Raw genomic sequence first — 18861 nt, 5'->3', positions numbered from 1 at the left:
ACCAAATTGACTATCAGTCACTCGGTTCCTTATTGTGAGACTGGATTTTTCTTGTTGATGAACCTTATTATTTGCTTTTGAAATGCAGCTTCTTCTTTAAACATTTGGATTACAGTAAATATTGCCCTACATAATTAAGTTTGCAAAACTCTTGCAACTGCTAGAGGACACAATCATCATGGAAAGTCAAGCCTGATATGGATTAGAGTAAAAGTCATAAAATTTTACAGTTTTCTGATAGCTAGTAATTTCATCTTGCCAAGTGATGGCAAACGCAGCATCTATGATTACAGTAGCAGAACTCTTTTCTACAAATATCTTTAACTACACAACCCCCTTCATCTGAAACAAAGGCAAAACTATCTGGTACTTACATGTGTGGCCTAAACAATATAGACCATGCCAACCTCAAGAAGCGACACTGGTGGCACCTTGAGCGCCACATCCGCCCCCCTGCAGTTCCTCCTCATGAAATTGTATCCGAAGTTAATGGCCAATCTCTTCATCACAGATGAGCCTTGCTTTGCTTTAACATGTGTATGCCCAAGTATAAACGCGGTCCCGGCTTGCTGAGCTTCATGCAGATCGTGGAGCTCTTCTCGTAACATGTCATTGTCAGTCAGCGTATCAGCCTGAGACTCCTGATCATCAATTGCAAACCTCACTCTTCTTTCTACGGGTGCCATCTCAATAACATCTGTGACACTTTCAACAGTTGCAAAACCAGATACACTTGTCTGCTGAGTCTCCTCCATCTCATAAGCTGGTACACCAGAAAATGCCACTGTTCCAATCACAGCCAATCTACAGTCACTAACATCAGTAGAGCGTGACGCATCATCTTCCGTGCCTGAGCTAGTTCTATGAGTTCGATACCAATCATAACGGATGAAATCAGACAGCTTCTCAACTAGCTGGGATTCAAAGGAGTCAACATCCTGGTGAACATCTCGGTATCCATACCGAACAATGCACCTATAGGACCGATGAGCTGCAGGACCAACACGACCCACTAGGTATCGCTCAGCAGGAGGCACATAAGGAACAGGGACTGATTTTACACACACAAAGACTAGGATGCGGTGGAAAGCGGGGAGGTTGGTTACAAAGCGGGAGAAGTTAGCAGGAATGCCAGAGGTGAGATCAGTGAACACGAGACCAATTCCGGGGACTCGAGCTATTCCCAAGCTTGGACCCAAGGCTAAAAGCCAATCTAATGAAACCTTGTTGTGAAGGTCATATTCGTACTTCTTGATAGTTGCATAGTGCCAAACATACATGATGGTCATGAGGAACAGGGCGAGAAGAATGGGAAGCCAGGCACCCTCGCGGAACTTGGTGAGTGAAGCTGAGAAGTACAGCAATTCAATTGACCCAAAGAAGAGTAAGAAGCAAAGGGCTAGAATAGGTGGTTTGTGCCAACAAAGGATGATCACCAAGGAAGTTAGGCATGTGGTCACTAGCATAACTGCCATCACAGCTAACCCTGCAACCAAAGAAAAAAGAGCTACTTTTTAATCCTTCAGAGAACACAACTCAATTTACTTATCTGCTTCTTTCAGCACAAATAATCTAAAAATTTTAGGATCTGACATCATTATAAGCATTGCTATATAAGTTGTGGGCAAGCTGGTAGTAGATTTCCCTAAAACTGCTTGATTCCCTAGACATTCTAGAAATAAAATTTCATATGACATAGAACTTTCAAGGATTAATTTTACTCTAAGAAAAAGGTGACGAAGTTATCGTAGAAACTAGCAAGATATAAAAACAGTAACTTACCTGATGCATTCCCTATGTGTTTTGTGTCTCTGAATCCAATGGTAACAGCAATGCAGAGGATCATCAGCATCCAATTGATCTCAGGGATATATATCTGGCCGTGTTTCTTGTCAGAAGTGTGAACAACCTTGACCCTTGGGAAGCAACCAAGTGACTGGCTCTGGTTTATGATAGAAAATGTTCCACTGATGATTGCTTGGCTTCCCACAACAGAAGCAAGAATGGCTAGTATAAGGACTGGCCATCGCACAATTTCTGTACCAAAAAATTAAGGCATTACATATTCAACAACAAGTAATATAAACTACTTGACTATAGTATGACCAGGTATCCTAAAAGATTTAAGACATGAACATTTAGATAAAAGCTTTGATCAACCCTTTGCCTGATTCTTAAAAACATCCTTGTCCATTAAAATAAAAATGACAAAAACATACTTGGGACTGAGACATAAAAGCCGATCTGGTGGTTGCTGTGGTGATGTTGTGATAAGTAAGCAGCTTGACCCATATATGCCAATATAAGTGCTGGATAAACCAAAAAGGTAAAAGCAACCTGTTGAAACATACTTATTAGTATGCAGATCAGTATTCCTGATATATACAAGACACTAATAGGGTCTAGGAATGTAAGAATTACTTGAATGGCAGAATAAGAGAAGTGGCCGAGATCAGCAAACATTGCCTCTGAACCTGCATGTATAGTCACACATATCGATCAGTAGCAATTATTTGGTTTCTCTCTCTTTATCGGGATCTGTAGGCAGTTATTCACTGAAAATATTCAGAGCTACTCTAGGGATTTCTGTTTTAGGATAACTAAAGTATCCAAAAAAGTATAGGTATCAGAAAACAAACTGAAGTTAAGCTCTAGAACAATCAAACCTCAAGTTAAAACCAATGACAAGGTATATAGAGTTTTTAAAAAGTTGTGGCCAAATTGAGTCGTAAGAGTTTATGCAACAATAGAAAAAGGGGATCCAGTCTGTGTAGACTGGTTAAAAGATTTGAATTCACTATTGAATTATATTATTTCAATCTATCAATAACTATACACCTCCTCTTTTCCCACACACTTCCATCGATTTTTTTTTGCTGAAATTGGTGACTTTAAATCAGAACCGGATTATTTGTGGACATAAATATCATTATCCCATTGCAGAGACATTTGAATAGCAGACCAGTTCAGGTTCTCAGAGACGCAATTTTGGCTTTTCTTATGCTTTGCATGCAGGAAAAACAATACGTATATAGCTGTTATGCAAGAGATATTACCTGTTATGCACAGCAATATTCCACCTAGAGACATCCATCCACTTGTCCTTGTCTTCCTCAAGAACTTGAACATGTAATATGGAGAAAGAGCTTGATAGACATGCTGATTCCAGTGGAATATGTTATATAAGCCAAGAGCACTGATGCATAGAAGCCATGCCACCACCACTGGTGCAAAAAAGAATCCAACTCGATGTGTTCCATAGTGTTGAAGTGCAAATAGACACAGCAATATGAAACAAGTAATCGGAACCACAGCATCTGCAAATTGGCACAATTATAGATTTGGTCAGCAAGTGTCATGTGACCTGTAAACATGGAGATGAGAAGCTTACACAAGTGATGCTCCTTGGACATGGATAATTCCAGGCCAGACACTGCAGAAAATACTGCAAGAAAACAAAGGCATGAGTACTCAGAAAACCACAAGGAATTGCAGCTTTTTGTTTTAATTGGAAAGAAGTGTACCTGACATGGCGGGAGTGAGCACTCCATCACCAATTACCATACAAGTGCCAAGAAGAACAAGAACCAGCAAAGCAGTATGCAAGGTCTTGGACCTCTCAAGTACCACTTTCAACCAGGAACTCTTTTCCTTCTCCGGTGCGTGCTCCAATTTATAAGTAGAGACCGCCTCATCAGCAAGCTGACGGTTCGGTAGAAGGCTTACTTTGGCATGCCTACATATCAATGAGTAGAGTGCAAAAGTACCACCTGCAGAAACATACATGAATCAAAGGTTAAAACTTCAGACCTTAGACTAGACGATATAAGGTTGTTCACTTGTTCACGAGTACTTACCCTCTCCATTATCGTCGGCTCTAAGGACTATGAAGACATACTTGACCAGAGGGACTAGAGTAAGGGTCCAGAACACAAAGGAAAGTACACCATAAATCTCTTCATTGGTCTCTGAATGTTGAATATCTTCTGCGAATGCGCTCTTGTAGACATAGAGAGGGGAAATGCTCAGGTCCCCATATACTACACCAAGGCTCTGGTATGCTAAGAGCAGAGTATTCTTCCAAGAGTTCTTCTGAAAATGCAGTTCAACTTTCTGAGAACTGGGCTCATTTCGAGAAACTTACTGAAGTTAGTAAAATTAAGAACCCATGAACTAGTGAAGATACAGCACTAACCTTTGAAGTGTCCCAACACTTGGCCTTCTCAAGATCCATGGCGCTGCTCAACTCTCTACTTTGGAACTAAATTTCATCTGTTGAACACAGTTACCCTTCAGATCTGCATTGACACAATACAACCTTTATTGATCAGCTCAAACAGAATCTACTAAATCCTTTAAAAGCCATTTAATGATTGCACTTCCAAGAACAACTATCCAGTTCCCTATTCAGGAGAGATGAAAGAACATAACCCACTTTCCAATAAACCCACATGACCTCCATACCTCTACCACATTCCCACCAAATTTTTGAAAGCTGAGCAAATTTTTTCGCAAATTTCCAGAAAAAGAAAGAAAACTCAAAAGGATAGAGCCCGAAGCCACAGCCTTTGGTAGGAAGAGGAACTCAACAAAAACCAAAAGAGTTGAACATCACCTGCACTAGAATCCACTAGAATTATTCAGATAATGACTCATAAATATAGAAGGGCCCTCGTATTCCTTCTCTGTCAGTTCCTTGGTAGTTGGTCACTATTGCTTTACCCTATTCTACTCTGGTAGCGTAGAAAAAAACTAACATCTCTCTCTCAAAAAGACTACGCCTTCTATGGAACAAAGATTGCGCAAATCTCAACCTCCGATTTAACAGTGTATTGCAACAGTGCAAATGACCAAACACTTCAAGTTTCACGAGCAAAACATTGCCAAATGGGAGGAAAAATTCTTATGGAGACAAAAAACGCTGAATCACGTGAATCAAAGAACAGTTACTTATACCCAAGAAGAAAAAAAATTCTATATAGCATCCAACTAGTGCCCAAGCAGATAAAGCTGAATTGAAGGTCCATTTATCAGAGACTCACAGCCACACTTTCTTATCCCCAGTTCCACCCACAATCTTTCATTAATCAAATAGCTTATTATTATGACTTCTGGTCTTACCAAATTTCCCACCTAACTGCTAATCTCCTTCATTTAATAGCAAAAATTAGAGAAAATAAAAAGGTTAAACGGTCGCTGTCACTGTTTAAGAGTATTCCTTACGTGAATCTCCAGCAACTACGTACGCATAGTGAAGAATTGAAGAGCACCTAAATTTGCAAACAAGGGCTATCTAGTCTAATCAACATAGGCAAAAGCCATGTGAAGCATCAGGGTCGGTTTCAAAAGCCGAGTACTATAATGAACATGGAAGCAATTTACTACTACTGTACTAATTGCTTAGCTTTTGCCTAACTCCTGCATTCAAGAAAGGCAGAAAGGTCGAGTCTCTATCACCCACTTGGGGCCACTTTGTCCTTTTTCCGTTTTGGCTAATACCCTTTTAGATTTCCTCACCGATCACGACGCTGTGCTGAGCATGAGGATTGTGGCCTCCATTTTTGTCCCAAAGCCAGCTCCTTTCTTCAAGATTCTGCCTTGTGAAATCAACCATCAATAAACCATTTTGTGCTTCAACATCAGAAGCTAAAGTCATCAACTTTATATTTAAACATACAAATTAGAAGCAAAACAAACAAACAAACAAAAAAATTAGTACCTCAACTTGTGCCAGCAAATGGGGTGGATTTGGTGCTGATTTGAGTGTTCATGAAAAATGCTTATATGACAGTGAGAGTGAATCGCGGGGGATTTGGTTATACATATGAAGATTAAATTAACGCACCCGAGTCTCTGAAATGTGTGTACCAACCGACCATTGCGAATAAAAGCTTCACACTATTCCCTATTCTATTGAGAAAAGAGTGATTTGTATAAAGCATTTTAATACTGGGAGAACGTGGTTCAGTTTAGGATATTGATTCTGTCTAAGAATTACGAGGACTTGTATTGATCCTGAGACATGAGCGGGAATCTGTCACTTTCAAAAAGTATTGATGGATCAGAATGGGAATGTTTAGTGGGTTTCTAGTTATTTTTGTCTGCTAATTCAATTTTATAACAATACTTTGTTGTTGTAACGAAGGATTGGATCAAACTCCCGAGTGACATTGCTATCATGGAGCCAAACGCATATGATAAAAAGGAAAAAACAATGGTGTCAAACCCATCATAGTGGAAAGAGCCCATACAGATCGACCTTAGACTTTAGAGTAGAAAAACATGTCACGTATCTACATGTACGATAATACGTGTAAAATAGAAGGATAAGAATAGACAAACCTTAGACTTTAGAGTAGCAAAACATACATATATGTAAGAGTGCAAATAATACGTGTACAATCGAATGATACGAATATAAAAATGTATCGATTAGATTTGCAAAAGCAGCGAAAAGCCTCAATGCTACGTGCACAATCAAATAATAAGCAATAGTTCAAAAGAATGTTTACTCAATAAATTCTGAAAATATAAATACAAATGTAAATTTTGAACTAGGTTTGTAGGGTGCGCCAACACCATGCTATAGTGCAACGCATGGTGTTGGCGAGTGAACTTCGTCTAGTCACATTTGAACTAAGTTTGTAGGGTGCGCCAACACCCTAGTCACATTTGAACTAAGTTTGTAGGGTGCGCCAACACCATGCTATAGTGCAACGCATGGCCAACGCTTAAAGACCTCTCAATAGCAAGCTATTGTTACAGGCTTTCCCCCTTCAAAACATTAATTTAATATCATGTGGATAAGTGACCCACATATTAGATATTAAACTGATAAGAACAGATACTACACTTTTATGCTAATCATTCCACTCATTCTTAGCACACTTTTTCGATGTGGGACTCCGTAATTTGTTGAGGACTTAATTACTTAGAAAAAGAGAAAATTGCTGAACTACTGAAGATCAAATTTGAATGGGAAAAGGAGTTCATTAACTGATTGGTTAAGAATATATAGGGTCAAGATTAATGTACATATATTTTGACACATTTTTTTACACACCTTTTAGCCTTCAGATTTAATTAAAACCATTAAAATATAAAATAAATGATTTTTAGTAAAAATACAAAACTGAATTATAAAATTGAATTTAATATTGTTTTTCCTTCAAGAGGAATTGCATTTACGCATCCATAATAGTAGGGTTGTAGATACTAACATGCTTGCCCATAAATCATAAAACTTTGAACTAAGGGGGGTGTATTGTATATGGAATTACTGGCACTTTTAAAGAAATCCATGGAATTTAAAAGTCTGGGTGTATTCAATAGAGACTTTTAACAGTCCATAAAAGTCTGGGTGTATTCAATTAGGATTTAAAAAAATCTTTATGAATTCCACCAAAGTCTAGGGGTATTCAATTAGGACTTTTAAAAATGAATAGAAGTTTAGGGGTATTCAAAATATCATTCATACATACGGAATTAGAAAATCATGGAAAATCATGGACTTTGTAGTGTTCAGTATAAATACCGAATTCCAATATTTTTCCAGCCACCAGAGCAAAGATTTTGAGCGTGGAAAAGTCTGTCAAACTTCTTCTCTCTGCGCGTGAAAAGGTTGGTCCTTCATCATCTCTCTTTCATGATTTCTTTTTTCTTTTCTCTAATATTTTGTGATATCAACCTCTAATACCTAACATGTTCATTGTTGTTGTTGAATTTGATTTTTTTTTTTTTTTTTTTTTCAATTGTGATGCTTGGAACCCTAATAACCCAAATATTATCACCAACTCCTAAAACCGTAAAAGCCAAATTTGTCGTCTATATGTATATGCCTAATGCTTTTACGGTTCGATCATAATATCTTACACTATTGTGGTTATTGCTACCTATTGTCGTCCTAATTGTTTGCTGTGTATGTTTCTTCTTCTTATTTGTTTTTCTCTCTAGGTTTTATGTTTCTTTTGCATTTGTTGCCGTCCTATATGGCATGGTTCTTTTTTTTTTTTGCTACTGCTTTGGCCTTGTTGCTCTTAAGTTAGGGTAGATAAGCCAAACGGTGGGTGTTTTTTTTTTTTTTTTTTTTTTTTTTTTTTTTTTGTGCCGTCCTATATACCAGACCTCCTTTTCTATACCTAAAATAGTGTGTGTGATTTTACCCTGCATTGAGATGGGACTTAAATTGGAATGCAGTTGTTACAAATGAGATTGATAGGGTTATATAGCTAAGGGAATTATAATTACCTCCCATGGAAACAGATCGTGATCAAGTTTTGGGGTTATGAGAGAGTCTGATTTGTGCAATTTCTGAGTACTGTTGATAATTATATTGTATGCCATGCTATAAAAAACAAACAAGTGTGGATCAAAATGTAATTGAATGAATTATGAAACAAAGAAAAATTAATCAAAGAGAAGCTGGATAGAACAATGTATCAAAATTTGCTATTTTTGTCTCTACACCCAATTGTCTGAGTTGGTTCCTTTTGTAGTTTTGTATGCTTAATGCATGTTTAAAGAAAAGAAAGAAAAAAAAACGTTGTACGCGTTTTGAAGTAATGCTTCTTACCAGAATTATTCCTTATCCCTAGTAGCCAAAATCATTGCTCTTAATATGAATAGATTCAAGCTGATGAAGGATACCAGCAACTCTTCTTTATTTTATTGATTTGTTGTGTCAGAAAGCAATTAAGGAGACTATGAACATAAGACATTGGTGCATGTTTATATTGATATACACACCTGATAGACATTAGTTAACATAGCTACGGCATTGTATTTTATTCTCTGACTAATAAACTAGCTTGGTTTTTTTTTTTTTAAAGTATTGTGAAAATCTATAGAAGTCATTCATATAAAGTCTGTAGATTTTTACAAATCAATAAAAAATCTATGCTAAAAGTCAATGGTTTTAAAAAATCAATAAAAGTCTATGAACTTTTTATAGAGTCCATGGACTTTTGAAAAAGTCTATCATTTAAAAAAACTCCACACAAATCCAAATACAATACACCCCCTAAGTTTGTAGGGTGCGCCAACACCATGCTATAGTGCAACGCATGGCCAACGCTTGAAGACCTCTCAATAGCAAGCTATTGTTGCAGGCCTTCTCCCTTCAACACATTAATTTAATATCATGTGGATAAGTGACCCACATATCAGATATTAAACTGATAAGAACAGATAATACACTTGATCTTAGCCAAGAGGCCGAGAAATGTATGCTTTGAAACCTCATAGTCCACCACTTTTATACTAATCCTTCCACTCCTTCTTAACTTACCTTTTCCATGTGGGACTTCGTTATTTGTTGAGAACTTAATTTCTTGAAAAGTGCTGATGAATTATGGAATTGAAGCAAACGGAATATTGCTGAATTAAATTTGAACAAATTTGAATGGGAAAAGGAGTTGATCGATCGATTGGTTAAGAACGAATATATATGCTTGATCTATCTTGCAGGCCGGCTTTACAAAGTAAAAGCCACACAACACTTCACTCCACAAGATTTATAAGCAAAATAACCCATATATATCTTACATATATAACCCAATTGTATACGTAATTTGGGGCTACAGCGCTAAATTTGCTTCAGAAGAAACATGTAGCAGGAAGAAGATGAAGAGAAAATTATTCTTAGAAAGAATAAACGATCCATGTATGTATATATATATAAAGAGGACATATATATATAATATATATGTATATATTAACAAGAAGGTACTTACAAATCTAACAGAGAGATGCACACAGAAAATTAAAAACAACAAAACAAGGCATAGCTAGCAGAAGGGGAGACTTGATCATTTTCAGTGACCAACTCCAGGGCTTGGAACATCACCATACTGTCGATAATAATCGTAATCTCCACCATAATTAGCAGCAGCTTCTTCATGACCCGTATCTTCTATACCCTTTTGAGACGACATCGTTGTTCCAGTAAAGCCATCTCCGGTAGATGTTGCTGCGCTCGGAAACGCCGTAGAAGAAGACAGAAGAACCAGCACCAGTAGCACAACAATACTCATGAGGCAGTACTCCATCCTCCTAGCCATCATCATTTCATATATAATCTCTCTGCAGAAGAGAAAATGTTGAAGTATGAGTGGTGGAGAAGAACAAGTTTAAGAAGGAGGCCAGGGTAGGACATATATATGCATGCCCCATTAATTCTGGTTTTTTATTTAGTGCATGCCATGATCATATAAGGTGGTGGTGTCAATGTGTCAAGAATTAAAGCTAATAGGGAGAGATGCATATATACATTAAAGCTAAACTTCATAATTGAAAGTTGGCCCAGAAAGAGGACCAACAAACATACAGTTGATGACTTGATGTAGAAACACGACTCTACATTGTTTATTTGCTTTGGTAATGAGCAATATCATAAAGTCTTGAGTTTTTTTAAATACTTTTTTCTCAATCTTTGACCCCAATATATATCCATCATTACAATTTGGGGCCATATAGAAGCCATGCATGTTAACTTGTCCAGACACTTAAAACATACGAAATTAATCGTATGTAGAAAGCTTTGCCAATTGATTGAGATTTTCTTTACGCCAGAAATTACTTAATTACCAAAACGTGGATTAAAAAATCTTAGACAGCTTCTTCAGTCACTGATAGCTTACTCAAATTATATATATTTGCATTGATTATAGTACTGTTTGGGTGGTCATTGCCTTCAGTGTAAGAGTAAAATAACCATGCCTGCCTTCGATGAGGCAGCAAATGCTTTAGTAATTGTACAAACATCTAACTGGAAAATGGTGGGTGAAACAAAGAAGGTTACTACGTAGGGACTTTCGATCGATTACTGTTTACTGCATGAATGGAATCTTGCGATGAAAACTATGCATCGTGATTCCTTGAGGAACAGATTACCATGCCTGCCCAGTCCGCAGGACTTCATATCATTCGTGTCGATCATTGCAAAGTTTAGGGTTTAGGAGTTTTAGTCCTATTAGTGTACGTGTCCGAAAGGAACCAAGAGTTTTTGCCACCAATTAAGACTAGGAACGTGCCTTAAATAAATTTACTGTGTTTGCAAACAAAAAAATTGATAAACAAATCTAATGAGCTTGTGTTGTAGTTAAGCATTCACCTGTATCGATCAACTGTATGGGAGGATTAATTCAAGATTGGTGATCATACAAAAGAAATCTCCCGATCGAATTCTGGTAACAGTTATATGTACATTCTACGTGCTTTTCAGGATTGGGAGAGCAAAAAGATGTTTCGAGAAAATGTATAATATATAACACAAGACATATATATGGAGGCGTGTATATATACTATTACTATTCAAGAATGCACCTCTTTGTTATAATCTTGCTACGTACTTCCTCCATCACTCCCCTACTGCCTGCAAATATACATACATGTGTGAAGGTGTTGAGTCAAACATTATACCTTGTCAAAATTAAGGTGAAAACTCTCACCTCTATCTTCTTCTTCTCCTCCTCCTTATCCTTCTCCTTCTTTACAACCGACGAAGGATAAGGTTAATTAAGGGAGGCGACTAAAGGGTAGAGTGGTGGGGACTGGGGATATCATGTAAATTTGTTTCTTAGAACTTGTCAAAGTAGTCATGGGGCTGATTCTCCAATTCTTCTTCTTGCTTTAAAAAAGGGTCTTAATTTGGCGATGATCTTAGCCAAAAGGCCAGAGGAATGGAATCGAAAAGGCTACAATTAATGCTATTCCAATATAACTACTACTTTCGGTTACCAGTCCAAACCAATTAATAATGACATTGATCCAGCAATTCAAGCCATTACAAAAAGTATTGCTGACTCTCATATATATAATTTTCACCGGTCGATCTTTCCCAACAGCCTTAGAGAAAAGAGAAAAACGAGGTAGACTAGCTCCCATTTTCAATCCCAAATTTAACGTCCGACATAAACTTTCAACCCCACCGATCATTTACTACATCAAAGAACTGACGCAACAACTACGAGAGAATGACCTAATCACGCATTTATGGTACTCAAATCTAGTCCCTGTTCATTTTCATTTTTGTTCCCGATCATATATGATTACGTAATCAATACAGAGAATTGATCAGATTCCTCCCGCTTTCGTTTCAAATTCAATGAAATGAAATGTTTCCAATGTCGGTGACTAATATTCAGAGCTAGGTCAACCAACCGCCGATCAACCTCAGTTACATATTACGATTTAAATGCGGTACTAATGTACCATTTGATTAAGATTTAGAGAGCGACCGGATTCTCTCCAAATCTTATCTTTGGCAAAAAAAGGAAGAAAACGAAATGAAACAAGTGCATCTGCTTCATTTGAACAGAAACAAAAATTAGCCATCTCCAATATATTTGAATTTAGTTGATGCTCGATCTAATAGATCGACAAACAAAAACTCGGCCCTAGCCTCCCCCACATAAATTCCTAGCTAACTTCACCGTTGCGGCCGGTACCAATTCGTTTCGATTTGGAGATCGATAGCTACGGCCGCCTAGCCATCTCATTAGTCACTATCAGTTCATTTGTACTCAAACACAGTATAGTCTAGTATCAAATCATGTTATTTTGATAAACGTTTGTATAAGATTCCGAGAAGATCTGCTTTGTAATATATATGGATATAGAACTGAAAGAAGCTTAAATTCCATTACTCTTTTAGTTTCCTACTTTGAATCAAATTAAAGTAGAAAATGTGACATCAACGCGGTTTAATCCATTGGCTGTCAACCCAAACGTATTTGTTTAATAGAAGCAGGTGAGCCTCATCCTCTTGCATCACCTTTTCCTCTTGAAAAAGACACAGTCACATACTCTATGGTCCAAGATATTGGTCACAGTTGGTCCTATGAATCCAATTAAGTGTGGCAAAATATTCAATTCAACACCTAATAAGGCCATAAATATCTATGTTTTGCACATCATATGTGCCAGTAATGATCATGCGATTAATTTTTTCTGTTTTAGATTATGTGAATTTTATGAATTTCACTTTCACTTTATGACTTTGGATTTCAAAAGATATCATACCGATCTGATTTATTACAGTATAGAATCACTTAATGTTGGAAAAATATTACAATGGTTTTCATTTTTTACTATCAGTTATAGGCCAAAGTATTAGAACAAAATTTTGTGACGGTGGGTTAAATAAAGAAGGAGGAGGAAGTGTGAGGGAAGTGTGCGTCACAAGAATCGATCGTGCAGACTGTAGAGTAGTATTTTACGCGGACTTTGTCCTACGAAAGAATCTACGTTGGACTAAAGCTGGAAACGTTTCAATAGTCAAAGCCCTGTGACGTGTGTGCAGGTGTAATCACGGGGACCTTGTCCACTCTCAGTCCTCTCCACGCGCTTTCTCAACGTACAAGAATTTCCAATCATGGACCGTAACATAACTCAAAGACCCTTGAATATTAGTTGGAAAAGATGTGTATTAAGTCAGGGCACAGTTAGTTTGAGCATTTCACATGCGCCGAAAAAGTTTATCTTAGGCCTAGGAAGCCTTTGAGTTCCTCTTGACAAAGTCAAAAAAAAAAAAAGTTAGGGCACAGAAACTAGATCTTCTTCAATGTCTAAAACTATGTTTAATGTAGCGGAAAAATAGTAGGCTCGAATTTGGCGTTTTCATATCCGAAATGCGTACATCGACAGAAATTTTACTTATCATTGAGCTGTATTTAAATTTATGACATTAGATCGCATTTAATTCTATCTAGATCACGTTTAAGATTGAAAATCACACACAAGGTGAGTGTCATACTGAGCTCACTTAATGTCAGACTTTGGATAATTAATAGGTCTGAACTTGATATTTTTATGTCCGACTTATAAACAACTGAAATGGAAGATCGAGATTTTGCTTATCATTGAGCTAGATCTAAACTATGACATTCCATTTAATTATATTTAGACCATGTTTACGATTGAAAATCGCACACGAAGTGGGTTTTATACTCGGCTCACCTGACGTCAGACCGTGAAAATTGAGCAGAATTAAACTACAAGATAAACCAAACACCAAGAGAAAACAATATGCATATAATTCCGGACTCGTTAATTAGGCCTTTAGTCTTTAGAGGTATGGGAGTCGATGTTAGTAAGTAGATAGCCAAGTTCCGAGTTAGTGGTAGAAACGTGTCCTAAGCAGTGCGTATGTCTCTTCATTTTGGTAGATGGACTTGTACGACTTTTATGAGCTTCCGACTTTGTCAACTAAACCAACGACGAATCGAGTTTAGAGCAAGTTTCCATACTTCTTCACTCCTCTACTCTTCCCTAGCTGGCTTCCCATATAAACCCCCATTTCTTCTTCGACACCCCATCACTTATCTCATTCCAAAACTCTCACAAATCTCTCAAGTTCATACCCGAAAAAATGGCAGCGCAGCTTCAAATCTTGCTTTTCTTTTTCCTCGTAGTGTCTTCATCAGCATCTGCTAGGCTCTTGAACGTCGACAACGTGTTGCAGAACCCACCTGTGTTGGTGTTACCGTGCCACACCGACGGCGAAGGCAACTCCAACCAGCAGACTGAAGTAATTACCGGAATTCGAGCTTCTCCGACTCCGAGATTTGATGCGGCGGCGAAGAACAGGAAGTACGTGCCGCTGGTTTTTAATATGCTTCCGAAAGGGCCGACGACGCCTTCTGGACCCAGCAAAGGAACCAACAGCATCAACAACTAAAATTGTATACAAAACCAGATTCAGATTCTAGCTTTTACCTCCTTGTATTTGCTGCAGAGACTATAAATTTAGTAATTTCTCTTAATTTCTTCCTACCTAGCTAGTTAAGTTTTCATTTCGGACGTGTGAATACTCATTTCGCCAATAGGATATATATTGATTCTCTTCATTTTTTTAATGGTTTTATCGATACTATTATTAAGAGAGAAATGCTTTGTTAATTAAAGTGGTTGTAAAATTATCTATAGATCCTTAATTATATCATATATTAATTTGAAATTGTATTTAATAATTAAGGGAAAATAAGGTAAATAACAAAATTAAAATTGAAAAATATAAGATTACAATATTTCACTCCTCTATGAATAACTTCCCACTTATCCATTATGTGCATTTCACCCGTAACAAAACTTCTCACTGTATGTAGTAATTCTTCAATTCTTTTCAAATTTTTTTCACATTTATTTAATTAATTATTCACACCCATCGGATGTGTTTTGTTCTAGTATTGATTATGTGATGGATTGTAGTTCATATATACATAAACAACTACTTGTTAGTTTCCACTATCTGCTGGTAGGTTTGGAAAACAAGAAATGACCTCATTTTCAGAGGAATAACTCAGCATCCTTCATCTATCATTGCAACCTCAGCTGCCATGCTTAAAGCTTCACTGATGCTAATGTGAAACCAGGTAGAGACCGGAGAACTTCAGAACTGTTCACAATCAGATGGGAAGCCCCAAAAGAAGATCACGTGAATATAAATTTTGATGGCTTTATCCATAGAGAACCAGCGGCGGGAAGTTTTGTCATTAGAAACCATGTTGGCCTGGTAAGCCTCTGTTTGCAGCCTCTATACCGACTGGAAGCTCAACTGTTCCAGTTGCTGAGGCAACAGCTCTCCGCAATAGTTTAATTCCCGCAAAGGAAAAATGTCTCAGGAAAGTGGAAGTGGAAGGAGACTCCAAATTAGTAATCGATGCAGTGAACAGAGTGATTACTCCTCCGTGGAGATTAATCAAAATTGTTCAAGATATTAGAAACATTGCCACCAGTTTCCTCTCAATTTCTTTCAAACATGTTTTGAGGGAGGCTAAACTCGTTGCTGATGCCTTAGCCAACTTAGGACAAGTTACTACTTTGTATTCCACTTGGAGAGATAGAGTTCCCCCTCAGGCCTCTAGGGTCTTATTATTTGATCTTGTAAACTCTGGTTGTCTCAAAGGCTTTGCTATTTAATATATTTTCTCTTATAAAAAAAAAACTTCATGTTAGTTCCAATTTGGAATAACTTAGCTTTTTACCAAGTTCTATAAGTAGCAGCTTAATAGTATATATTTTAAAATGAGCTTCTCTTTTAATTTTACCAAACATGTTTTACTACTTAACTTATAAGTTAAACAGTTTTTAGCAGAACAGAAATCATGTGAAACTGGGCCTTAGCTAACTTGATTTTCTAGCTGAAGTGATTGAGTTAAATCATGTTCTAGCTAGCATCTTGCTTTCCGACATCCATTTTTGAATTCATTACACTATTGGTGTTATTTGCTTTGACTAATTTGGTTCGAATTTAATTTGGTGTCTTTAAACAGTTTAAAGTTTAAACCAGGTCAATGAATTAATTATGATATAGATAGTGCACAAAGGAAACACAATAAATTCTCTAATGCCTCATTTGGTTCATGGAAGAGAAATCAATTCCGTTATATTTTCCATGGAGAAGGGAAACTAAAGTTCCTGTCAGGTTTTATTTCCTCTGTTTGGTAAAGCAGGGAAAATATTTAGGAAAGACTATTTGATTTCCCTTCCGGTGTTTGGTTGGTGCAGGAAAGGAAAGTAAAAATGTATCAATGTTTCAATAATACCATTATATTTTAAAATAAAAACAACATCAAAGTACACCAATTTTTTAGGGGAAACTACACCTACCCCCTTGACCAAACTCCAAAACACAAAAAACTCCACTACATTTGTTTTTAGACACTTAAGGACATTTTCTCTTTTCTTCTTATTTGTTATTTACCTTTTCTTCAGTAAAAATTAAAATTGACGGAGCGTAGTGGGCATGTTGTTTGTTTAAACATATTGCAGGTATAAATCTATCCTCTATACTCAAAGGTAAACAGTTATTTTTACTATTCATAATTTCGATTGTCGACAGACTTGAGTTAAATGCTATCTGCAAAAATACTAGCAAAGAACTGCATAAGGAAAAAGAAAAATTGAGAAAATTAAAAGAATATAGAGAAAGTCTTAGTAGAGAGACTCCCAACTACTGGGATATTATCTATAGACTTCAAATCAGAATTTATAAATTAGAAGAAGACATTGAAAATCTTTTATATATTCTGGGAGAGGAACAAAAACCTCTTGATTATTTGAGCATTGGTTAGATCCGCAAATCACTGGTATCAGAGCTTGTAAAATAGCTCAGCAGGGGAATCCCCGATGGGGACAATGTCTGATTTAATAATAGAGAGACTGAATTCTCTATTAAAATCTTCTGATGAAAAATATCAGATCCTGCAGCAAGAAATATCTAGATATCAAGAACATCTAGAAAAAATTCCTGTTATAATCCACCAGTTAGAAAAACTGGAAAACAAACTAGATTATATCAAAGGGCTTCCAAAAACGGAAGAAGAAAAGCTAACAAGTGTTAGTAAAAAAATCAATGAACAGCAAAAAAACGCTGGATTCTATGAAAAATATACTGAAGGACAAGAAAGTGCCTACAGTAAAAAAGAAAGCTAATGGATTCAAACCATTAGAAAGACCAGAGAATCCTGTTCCAAACTTGATTTTTCTGGATCCCTCAACTAGTTCTACTAGTATTCGGTATGAAAACCCTAAAGAAACTCGAGATGTCAATATGATGAGCATCTTCGGGAAAAAGAAAGGAGTACAACTCCTAAATTCTGAAGAATTTGAATACAATGAAATCGAGCATGAGGTAAAAAATGCCTCAATTCCAAAGCTAGATTTCAAGCAAATATACAAAAGGGGAACATTTGACCTGATGGACAGCCATCATTTCAAGTTGCTAGAATTTACAACCCCCTCTACAACAGGAGAAACATATCTACTGATGATCACTCCAGCTGAAGTCGCCAGAGCCAGATCAAAAAATTATCAATTTATGCATATTGGAGCAGTCCAAGTAGGCATAAAGCTTCTAGCTCGTGAAGGCATAAACTGTTCAGTCCTGTGTGTCCTGCAAGACAACAGACTAACAGATTTTCAAGCCAGTCTGTTGGGAACCCTTGAAGCATCTTTGTGCAACCAAGTGGTATATTTCAACTGCTTCCCCAACTTCTCAACTAGCTTGAAAGATGCAGCTCATTGTCTCAGACTGAGAGTCAAGACAGATGGCATATCTATGAAAAATGATATGCAAGAATTGGCAATAGTATACAGAATATATTATAAACTGATGAGTACCACAGTAGAGCCAAAGACAAGGATATCAAACATCCCTGGTCTTACTACTGGATTCCTCACCAGTCAGAAGAACCATTCACAACAGATCCACAAGGTTACTTGGAATGAAGTAACGTTTCCTATTGAATGGAAATTATCTGGTCCGAAGCTACCAGCAGAAAGTGCAAAAGCTAAAATTTATGAAAGCAGAAAGACTGGAGAAATCAGTCTAAATTTTGACAATCACAGAAAAAGTGATGTTTGTCCTGAGAATATCAGGATAAACAAAAATCTTCTCAGAAGAAGCTACAGCACTAGAGAAGCTAGTACTAGTGGCACAAAATCCACTATTGAAGATCCAATTACTGAAGAAGACCTTGAAGCTGATCTAAACAGACCAGTCAATATGCTTAGAGCACAAAAGCTCTATGATCTCTATGAAGAAGCAGAATTCTGTGAAAATCCAGAAAGATTAGAAAAACTAATCGAAGAAATGAAAAATTTCAATCCAGGAAAGGAAAGAAAACTCCTTCCCTACCAAGATGTTGAAATGGAAGAAGGAGAAAGCTCCAAAACTTCCATCACCAGAGAAAAGGGAAAGGTGAAACTCCCTATACAAAAGGCCCCTACGGGCAGAGATGGAGAAAGAAATTCTCAAAGATTTGTCCCAGAGGACAAGATACCCAAAGTACCAATTACCAATTTTGGTATCTGGTTAGATCTGGATAAAACTCTAGACAAGAGAAAAACTCTTGACCAATG

The 18861-nt window shown here is 36.9% G+C and overlaps 1 protein-coding gene, 1 long non-coding RNA gene, 1 other non-coding gene and 1 pseudogene across 5 annotated transcripts; all 4 read right to left on the bottom strand.

Annotated features, from left to right (window-relative positions):
* Positions 1-176: 176 nt before the first annotated feature.
* Positions 177-5081, bottom strand: LOC133714180 (potassium transporter 2). 2 transcript variants are annotated; one of them, XM_062140259.1, is made up of 10 exons: positions 4616-5081; positions 4196-4298; positions 3858-4092; positions 3525-3770; positions 3392-3445; positions 3057-3317; positions 2422-2474; positions 2220-2337; positions 1783-2037; positions 177-1486 (listed from the first exon to the last, which is right to left on the bottom strand). In XM_062140259.1, exons 2-10 carry the CDS (start codon positions 4232-4234, stop codon positions 384-386), a joined length of 2364 nt encoding a protein of 787 aa, XP_061996243.1. In that variant the 5' UTR covers positions 4235-4298; positions 4616-5081; the 3' UTR covers positions 177-383. The 2 variants fall into 2 exon arrangements, with proteins under 2 accessions (XP_061996243.1, XP_061996242.1); XM_062140258.1 differs by lacking the exon at positions 4616-5081 and adding an exon at positions 4465-4609.
* A 1604-nt stretch (positions 5082-6685) lies between these two features.
* Positions 6686-6891, bottom strand: LOC133719071 (U2 spliceosomal RNA; annotated as a pseudogene).
* A 2136-nt stretch (positions 6892-9027) lies between these two features.
* Positions 9028-9226, bottom strand: LOC133719068 (U2 spliceosomal RNA). The gene has a single exon (XR_009850800.1). It is a non-coding gene; the product is annotated as a U2 spliceosomal RNA (small nuclear RNA).
* Positions 9227-9633: 407 nt separating this feature from the next.
* On the bottom strand, positions 9634-10397 carry LOC133718458 (uncharacterized). 2 transcript variants are annotated; one of them, XR_009850303.1, is made up of 2 exons: positions 10268-10397; positions 9634-10080 (listed from the first exon to the last, which is right to left on the bottom strand). It is a non-coding gene; the product is annotated as an uncharacterized LOC133718458 (long non-coding RNA). The 2 variants fall into 2 exon arrangements; XR_009850304.1 differs by having other exon boundaries at positions 10325-10397.
* Positions 10398-18861: the final 8464 nt, after the last annotated feature.

This window comes from Rosa rugosa, chromosome 6, assembly GCF_958449725.1.
Source record: "Rosa rugosa chromosome 6, drRosRugo1.1, whole genome shotgun sequence".
Classification (NCBI taxonomy): domain Eukaryota; kingdom Viridiplantae; phylum Streptophyta; class Magnoliopsida; order Rosales; family Rosaceae; genus Rosa; species Rosa rugosa.
This window is presented reverse-complemented; position numbering and strand designations above follow the sequence as displayed.

Excerpts from the sequence above, each read along its gene's own strand:
- LOC133714180 (XM_062140259.1), bottom strand. The coding sequence starts at position 4,234 with ATGGATCTTGAGAAGGCCAAGTGTTGGGACACTTCAAAG. Across the intron at positions 2,475-3,056 it reads AATATTGCTGTGCATAACAG|GTTCAGAGGCAATGTTTGCT; the intron begins GTAATATCTCTT and ends CTATACATGCAG. Across the intron at positions 1,487-1,782 it reads ACACATAGGGAATGCATCAG|GGTTAGCTGTGATGGCAGTT; the intron begins GTAAGTTACTGT and ends CTTTGGTTGCAG.